General features: G+C 38.1%; 1 protein-coding gene across 1 annotated transcript in view; it reads left to right on the top strand.

Annotated features, from left to right (window-relative positions):
• The window catches only part of SCAPER (S-phase cyclin A-associated protein in the ER), a gene marked incomplete at its 3' end in the record, with an annotated part of 146209 nt that overhangs the window by 31951 nt on the left and 105679 nt on the right, over positions 1 to 8579 (top strand). The window contains exons 8-15 of the mRNA XM_010142808.1: positions 1836 to 2098; positions 2557 to 2799; positions 3917 to 4087; positions 4568 to 4643; positions 5078 to 5195; positions 5531 to 5642; positions 6113 to 6253; positions 8470 to 8572. Of these exons, the coding sequence (XP_010141110.1) occupies positions 1836 to 2098; positions 2557 to 2799; positions 3917 to 4087; positions 4568 to 4643; positions 5078 to 5195; positions 5531 to 5642; positions 6113 to 6253; positions 8470 to 8572 (1227 nt within the window). The remainder of the gene's footprint in view (positions 1 to 1835; positions 2099 to 2556; positions 2800 to 3916; positions 4088 to 4567; positions 4644 to 5077; positions 5196 to 5530; positions 5643 to 6112; positions 6254 to 8469; positions 8573 to 8579) is intronic.

Here is an 8579-nt window from a genome sequence, read left to right as displayed (position 1 = left end):
GAAGAGACCAGCTAGACTCATTCACACAAAGTTTGGGAAATTTTGTTTGTTTTAAAATATATAGTGGATTTTCTAGAGTAAAACAGTTTTAGCAGTAAACTATCAACTCAAATTATCTTTTTGCATTTACCATATTATCAGTATTGTTAAAGTTCGTGAACAATTACACAGTTAGGTAAAAACAGCAATTAAAATCAGCAGCATGAGCTGCTCAGCAAAGATAAATTTCAGTACAGCTCTGTTAACTTCACGGGTACCTCATGATTTACACTAACCATTGGTCTAGGCTGCTGTGTTTCACCCTGGGATGTTAACAGAACCCAGCAGTTAAATGAGCATTTAATGTTTGTGAAGTGCTGGGTACCAAGGGTAGCAAAGTATGAGAGCACCCTTAGTTCTGGTTCGGGCTAATTTCCAGTTTACTGGTTACCACTGATACTGAACATCAGTTCAAGTCCACCAAAAGTGGGTTCAATGTTTTTCACCTAAAATAATCTCCCATTTTTATTGAACAGCTCTATGACTGGGCTGCTACACTGGTTTGAAGTACAGCACTTCCAGTGTAAGTGTTGGTACCAGAATTTCTGTCCCTGTGTTAGAGTTGCCACAAACATGTGCCCTGAAGGGAAATGCAAAAAGACTCAAGGATTTTTGTCCATGAAAATGAATGTAAGACAGGTCCATTTTATGTACTGTAATCACTTGTACAAGTTCTATCCTACTTCAGGCTTTTTCCCCTCTGCAAAGAAGGCAATTCAGTGTTGGGTTTTTGATTCTCTACTCCGCCAGGTAAAAATAATCTGCCACACCCTTCTCTTCCTACTAGGTGAATGATCCTAAAAATAACTTATGCCAAAAGTATATTGGAAAATATCATTCATAGTTAGTTCTTGAGTTTTTTTGCAAGGACTTCTGTTCAGCAAATAAACACACATGGTCTTACCTTTCATACTTGGGTGAGTTGTACCATGAGGTCTCAGTCATTTCCAGATATATGGGAAATTATGCACAAAGTGTTACATATGGAGAAGGAGGTTCACCTTGATATTCTAGGAATCTGATCACACTTAAGACCTCACACTTTAGGCAGACAAATGTAACTTTGAAAGCTTTTCAGGTATGTACCAAGATGAGATACCGGAAGTGTTGATGAGCAAGTTATATTTAACAGCTTTTTAGTCATCAAAGTAAATTGAAGAAAACTACTCTCCTATTTTCTCCTTCCATTTGCAGTCCCACTACAGTAATATTTTGCTGTTTCCCGGAATCCAGGAAAATACATTTTTCAAAAGCTGATGCTGATTACTGTGTTTTTATTGTCAGAATGAAATAAATGGAAATAGTAAAGAAAAATTTCCAGAAGAATAGTAAGCTGTATTCTGGACAATATTTCCACGCTAAGATGTGTAATTACGTCTGTACTTGCAGAGATTTGCACTCTCTCAAAATGCTTCCGATGTTACTGCTGTTACAAAGCAGAACAAGAGTGGGAGTGCTTTGCTGTGCTTTACCGTCTGGTGAAATAGCAACATAAGCCCTGAAAGCTTAAGTACATGTTGCCATTTTTCACACAGGTTTGTGCGTGAGCAGCTTAGCTTGTTGAAGTAACAGAACGGATCCCATCAATAGTGCTGTGCAGCGTTTGTGAAACTGATAGCGCTCCTTGAAGTAAAAAGCTTTGCTGAAGAATATTGCATTGATTTTTTTGGTATTGATTTTTTAGAGAGAACATTTTTATCACACAACTTGTGTGGTACTGTAATAAAGTGTTGTTTGTAATACTTCTATTTATAAGTCTCGCTTTTTAGAATGGGGTGGTTTTTTTTTTTATGTAGAACGAAAGGATGCAGAGGGCTGGGAAACAGTTCAACGTGGAAGGCCTGTTCGATCTCGATCCACAGCTTTGGCAACAAAAACTCCTGTAGCTGCAGAATCACTAAAGTCCAAAGGTGACAGCAACAAAGAAACTGTCATTTCACCACCATCAGGGAGTAAGCACGAGAGTTCGCTCTCTGACAGCAACGCGTCCAAAAGCACGGACCTTGTACGGAAAGATCCTGTGCATCAGTCTGAAGGTCCTCTTACTGAAAAGCCTCAGGTCAGTACAGCTTTGGCCCTTTTTCTAACCTTTAATTCTTACAACTTTTTCTTTAGAGCATTTTCTGAAGGTGTTGTTGTCTAGAGCTTTTAGTCACTAACCAAATTGGAAAAGGATTTAAAACTAATGGCTATTTCAATTATGTTTATGGAAATGTCATTATGATGTTGGCACAAATAGGCAAGTTAAAAACCATGAGAGGAACCATGTATTTTACAGTGCCGAGTACAGGTTTCATGTGTTTTCCAAAATCTCAGCATTAGGCACATCTCATAAATAGAAGATTACTAGTAGAAAGATAAAACTTTCAGAAGGTTATGAGCAACTGAAATGGAGGTGGAGTTACTTGCATCACTCACTGGGAGATTGCCAGGTATTTTGTTAAAATTCTTTCGTCTCTAGTGACTTTAAAAATCCGTGTGTTACATTTCGTTAATCTTGCAAATGTCTCCTGTTAGTTCACAGCACACCCCTCAGAAGACAATGGCAGCACTGGTGCACCGTTGCAAGAAGATTCCTTACAAACAGTTTCTGAGACGCCTCCAGTTCTCGCAAATACTGACTGTACTTCAAAACCTGTGCAGATTAATGAAGCTTCCTCCCTGATCACTGATGCTGTGGAACGGCATCAAACAGAAAAAGCTCAAACTGAAACTGAAATGGATCCATCAGATATTTCAAATGTGAGTGCCGCCAGATTGGTAAGAAATCTTAAAAGATTTCCGAGTAAATAATACATATAATCCTTAATTTTCTCATTCCATCTCGCACAGCATTTATTGTTAGTCTGCTGTGAAGTCTAATAGGTACTCAGTGTAGAAAAAATAATTTGTTGCACAGATACTTTTCATGATAGGATTTAATTCTAGTAAAGTTTCTGAACTTGGACTAGAAAGATACAAATGTGTTATTTGGATTAAAGAGATCTCTGCTCCCATTACTTATTTTACATATATGTTTGCCATAAGTTTTTATTCCTTCTACTGTCAACCGTTTCAAGTCAGGCTCTCATTAAATTCTTACTCTGGTTTTGTTAATTATTCAAACTGGAAACACACGGGATATCAGAATTCCGTCAGAAACAAATGCAGACCTCTGCCTTCTAAGACTAGCTGATCTGCTCCCTTGGCTCCTCCTGTACAACGAGGAGTTTGGACAAATGCCTTTCTTAAGCCACAAACGTGAAGTCAGTATTCTTTTTTTATGTGGCTTCCCGAAAAGAATGTCCTTTCTGCTCTGTAGAATTCTGGAGGTTTCCAGGCGCGTCTGCTTTACTGGGGCTCTCTGAGTGGAGAATTGCAGTAATGCTATGTAAAATTCAGGTTGTACTTGCAGGTTCTGTTTGGTTTTGTTTTTAGAAACTAGAGTAAGATTATGATTTGCAGAAGTACTTCCTGTAGGTCTCTTTGCCTTCAAGGTCTTTTACAAACTGGACCCCTGCTACCTAGTTCCAAGTCAAGTATCTGTTTTTAGAGCTGATTTCAAGCATCTCATCCACTAACGTTGTTTCAGATTGTCAGTTATTAACAGTTCAGGATGCTGACAGTTTGGTGGGATCTGTGTCTCTTGGGAGCATTTTACTTCTCCTGATTAGATTCCTTTGAACACCGATTTGTGTATTGTGGGACATTGTTCAGTAGCCAGAGTGGAAGTGAACCAGTTAGTACTGGACGTTAGAGAAGGAAAAGACAATCAGTCAGCATCTTCACTCTTACGTTCTTGCCTAACTATCTGGTTATTCATGGTGGCTCTATGGAAACCAATTCTTTGTGCCTGCCACTGACACTGGTTTTCTTTCTGGTTTCGTGTTTCCCGCAGTCCATGGCAGAAGTCCTTGCTAAGAAGGAAGAGTTAGCAGATCGCCTGGAGAAGGCAAACGAAGAAGCCATTGCTAGTGCTATTGCAGAAGAAGAGCAATTAACTAGAGAGATTGAAGCAGAGGAAAACAACGACATTAATATCGAGACTGACAATGATAGCGATTTCTCTGTGAGTGTTCAGTTGAAAGTACCCAACTTCAAGGTGTCTTTGATGTCAGCGCAGTATGAATATAGAATTTGGTAGTTTTTCGCACTAATGTACCCTCTTTTACATGCAAATAAAAGAAAAAGTGTCAGGTAATAATTATACTGTGCTGTCTAAGCTAACTTAGTCTTACTCAGCTGAGTGCTGCTGAGTTGTACAAAGTCCTCTGGTGTTGCAGTCACTGTCCTGCTGTCTGTTTCCCTGTGCAAAACTGGGAGAGTTGGGACTTGTTCTTTTTGTTGCTAGCTCAGAGGAGCTCTAGGGGAAGCGAAGTCTCCATTTCTGCTGTCAGAAAGAGCAGGAACAGCACCTGTCTTTGAGATGGCTAGTTCAGTGTGGAAGCCCTGCTGCTGGATATATATCACTGAGCTGGACGGTTTGATATGTGTGTAACCTGCGGATTCGGGTTTGTGTTCTCACTGTCTGGATCTTACTCAATTTCAGGCTAGTACGGGCAATGGAAGCATATCTTTCTGTGGTATGTCTATGGACTGGAATGATGTTCTGGCAGATTATGAAGGTAAGTTTTCATATATTACTGTGTTTATGTTGAAATGGCGGGAAATGCCCAAGGGTGACCATGGATAGTTAAAGTTTCAGAAGAGCGCTCTAACATAAAAAATAACGTAACTTGGATTTATATGTTATTTCCTTAAGAAAGATGGACTTGTGTGTTCAGACTATCTCTGTGTGTCTTCGTTCTTCAGCTCTCTTCCTCCATTTCTGTATTAGAATTTTAAAATTTGTTTTCCAGTTTTATCTTAACATTTGGTTAAAAGCATAATAAAATTAAGTATTGAAAATGCAGAGAGATTAGAGATGCTTCAGTCTGTGTTTGCACCTTACCTAGGCTCAGGAGAACCCATTTGAGAAATGGAACTAAGCCTCATTAATTCGACTTCTTCCAGAAAAGTGTGTTTAAATTATCTACGTCTTTGTTTCCTTTATATACAGCTCGTGAATCATGGCGCCAGAGTAATTCTTGGGGAGACAGAGTGGAAGAGGAGCCTGCACGTCCACCTGGACATGGAATACACATGCATGAGAAACTGTCGTCACCGTCACGCAAAAGGTTGTAGAGTTGTTACCTGTCTTCCTTAGCCAGTGAAAGCAAACAACCATAGTTGTGGCTGCATGAAACTGATAATAAATCTACTTTCTTTAAGTCTGTGGGTGGAAAGTGTTCTAGAAATCAGTATATTATTTTCATAATGAACTAAGCTCGTGCTGTGTTGTCAAGTGAATGAAGATTTGAATACTAGAAGAACAATATTTACATTTAGGGGAAATAATTGCCCTCCGGTGGCCTGTTTGTTTCTCTTACTGAAAATGGCATAGAAATGTTTGCAACGCTGTCAGTTAATGTTGTCTCACTTGCTTTTGCTCTGCTTTGTTTTTTATTAAAAGAACAATAGCAGAATCAAAAAAGAAACATGAAGAGAAACAAATGAAAGCTCAACAGCTGAGAGAAAAGTTACGTGAAGAAAAGACACTGAAGCTTCAAAAGTTAATGGAAAGGGTAAGTTGTGTGTGATACAAAGGAGACACTTTGCTGCCTTTCAGAAGCGCTTTTTCCCCCCCATTGTCTAGAGATTTTAGAGATTAAATCTAGTGCTGAAATGAAATTTTCCTCTGCGTTCATATAGTTACCACAGATCACTTGTGCATCACAGATTTGAAAGTGTTACTTCAAGTGATGAACTTCTGCGCGGGTGCGGCTGACATACCGTACTGACTTCGATGCAGCGAGCGCCTGATAAAAGTAGAAATGTGTCGCATCTATCCAACATAAACACTAAAACTCACCCAGCTGCAGCAGTTAGCAAATCAGTGTGATTGGATTAGACTTAATGCAGACTTTCTGTAAGGCATAAAAATGTTTTATTACTGTAAATAAAGCTTCAACTACTAGAAAATTCTGAGGAAAATTTAGGCCCTATTTTCTGTTATTGTATTAGTAGTGTATTAGAATTTACTTGTTATATATAGGAGAAAGATGTCCGGAAATGGAAGGAAGAATTATTAGATCAAAGACGCAGGATGATGGAGGAAAAATTGCTCCATGCAGAATTTAAACGTGAAGTGCAGCTGCAAGCAATTGTGAAAAAAGCACAGGAGGAAGAAGCTAAGGTAAGTGATCTTGTTTTACAGGGTAACTGTTTCATTGTTACACTTGTGTATGTTCGTGAGGAGGTTGTGAAAGGTGGTGCAAGTTATTTACAAACACGTGTGAAGCATGTAAGTGTTGATTTCTAGAGTGGACAATTTTTCTCTAATACGGATAATTTAAAATTAATTACCTGTTACTAGACATCATAGTGGGTTGGGCTGGTGGAATAAAAGTTTGATTGAAATAAAGAGCTGATAGTTGTCATGCTGCTTTTGTTTCTCACAGAGAGTATGGCAGTATTTTGAGTGATAACTAGTCCTTTGGGAAGGAGTAGAAGACCTAGTTATCAATTCTCTGTTTCGCAGCATGTAGAATGAGGAGCGGGGAGAGCTCCTCACTCTGTTAAACGCCATTCTAGATCCAGCGTCCTTAAAGAGCAGTTCTGTTCTTGTGTTTTGTACTTCTAATATTGTTAAACGATTGGCAATAAATAGAAACTTACAGTTAGCACATGGCAATTATTCTAAAATAAGTATTTTGTTTAGTGCTATTTTGATTTAATACATAATTTTGTAAGACAAGCACTAGATGAATGCTTTTTGGTTTACCTTGTTTGTACTACTTTGGTAAACGTTGTTGTGGTTTAACCACAGCTGGCAACTGAGTCCCACACGGCTGCACACTCACTCCCTGTCCTGCCCGGTGGGATGGGGGAGAGAATCGGTGGTGTAACAGTGAGAAAACTCATGGGTTGAGATAAAAACAGTTCAATAATTGAAATAATAAATAAATATTGAGAAGAAAATACTAAGAAGAAAATTAACTTTATCCCAGCCAGAATCAGCGCAACATAAATGAAATATTTTATTTTAAAGACCTTCTCCCAAGTGAAGATACACGCATCTCCTTGAAATGAAAAAGTTACGTTATATAGTGAGCGGCTGTGATTGAGGCAGCGGTTCTTCCATGTTATTTAAGATAAGCACATCAAAACTGATTTCACTTTTGCACTTAGTTTCCGTCTCTTGGATTCAAGTGATTCTAGATTACCTAATTCAGTCTAACATACCTTCATTATTATTTCATTACACCGGTGCGACTTCTCTGATCACGTTAACTGAAGCACGCTTGCCGTAATTCCCCAGCTAAGCAGATGTTTCACGTGCTGTGGGTGTTTAAGCGTGTAAGGTCTGCTACCTCTTGAGGTTCTTGTGTTCTGGAAATAAAGGTTAATTGGGCCGGAAGGCTTTAGAGAAATAGCTGCTGAGTAGCAGAGCTGAAGAGCACGGTAACAGTTGCTGCCCAGTTGGTTATCTAAATTCCCAGGGCTTACTTGTTTGCTGAACTGGGCAATCCATTCTGTAAATGGATTCTAGTCAGTAAATAAAGCAACAAATATTATCCTACTGCCCTCTATGTGATCTGTTGTTTTCTGTCCATGTATCTTCTCCTTAATAATTTCTTTTGTGGATTCAGACAAAGTTCAGAGCATGAACTTTGAGTACAGCAAAAGAATTTCTATTTCAGTCATAGGTTTGAATATGATTTATAGCTGATAATTTTTTATTCTTTTCCTCAATAACTTTGGATTGAAAAATGTCTATTTTATTCAGTCAAATTAAGTTAAATAAGAGCTTGATTTTTTTTCCCCATCCATAAAAGTTTCTAAAGCATTTGCCTTTAAAAGCTTAAAGTTGACAAGAATTCTGGTCAGCAGCCTTGTAGCGAGGAGAAAATATTGATCACCTTCATGAACCGAAGCAGTAGAAAAACAGTCTTTGATATTTTTATTACCCACATGAAAGTACTTTTAAGTTAGGCTTTTCCCTTTTTTTTTTTTGAATTCTTGTCTATTGGACTGTCCTGTTCTTGAAAAAAATAATATATATGTGTTTGTGAAATAGGTAAGAAATACTACGACAATGAGCTTGTTGATTTTTTTCTTCTTATTCATCGTATGTGTTGTTTCACTTTTAGTCCGTAAGTACCCATCTATCTAAAGTTAGATCAAAAGGCCTGCTGGATTCTACTAGCACTTAATGTATTTTATTGATTTATCCAGCTGGGTCTTAGCATTCCACTTCTTGTGATTGAGAGAATACACCAATGGAGTCTCATTGCTGAGAAGACTGGGAAGATTTTCTCATTATTTACCCAAAGTTTCTTGTTTTTCTGATACAATTCAATTTTTCTTTTTTTATACTCCATGGGATATCCTGTTTAAAAAAAATTGCAGGTAAATGAAATTGCATTTATAAACACCTTAGAAGCTCAGAACAAACGCCATGATGTGTTGAATAAACTAAAAGAATATGAACAACGCTTAAATGAATTACAAGAAGAGCG

Source organism: Buceros rhinoceros, unplaced genomic scaffold, assembly GCF_000710305.1.
Source record: "Buceros rhinoceros silvestris isolate BGI_N320 unplaced genomic scaffold, ASM71030v1 scaffold12319, whole genome shotgun sequence".
Classification (NCBI taxonomy): Eukaryota; Metazoa; Chordata; class Aves; order Bucerotiformes; family Bucerotidae; genus Buceros; species Buceros rhinoceros.
The sequence above is the reverse complement of the archived record's forward strand: the minus strand, read 5'-3'. Positions and strand labels throughout refer to the sequence as shown.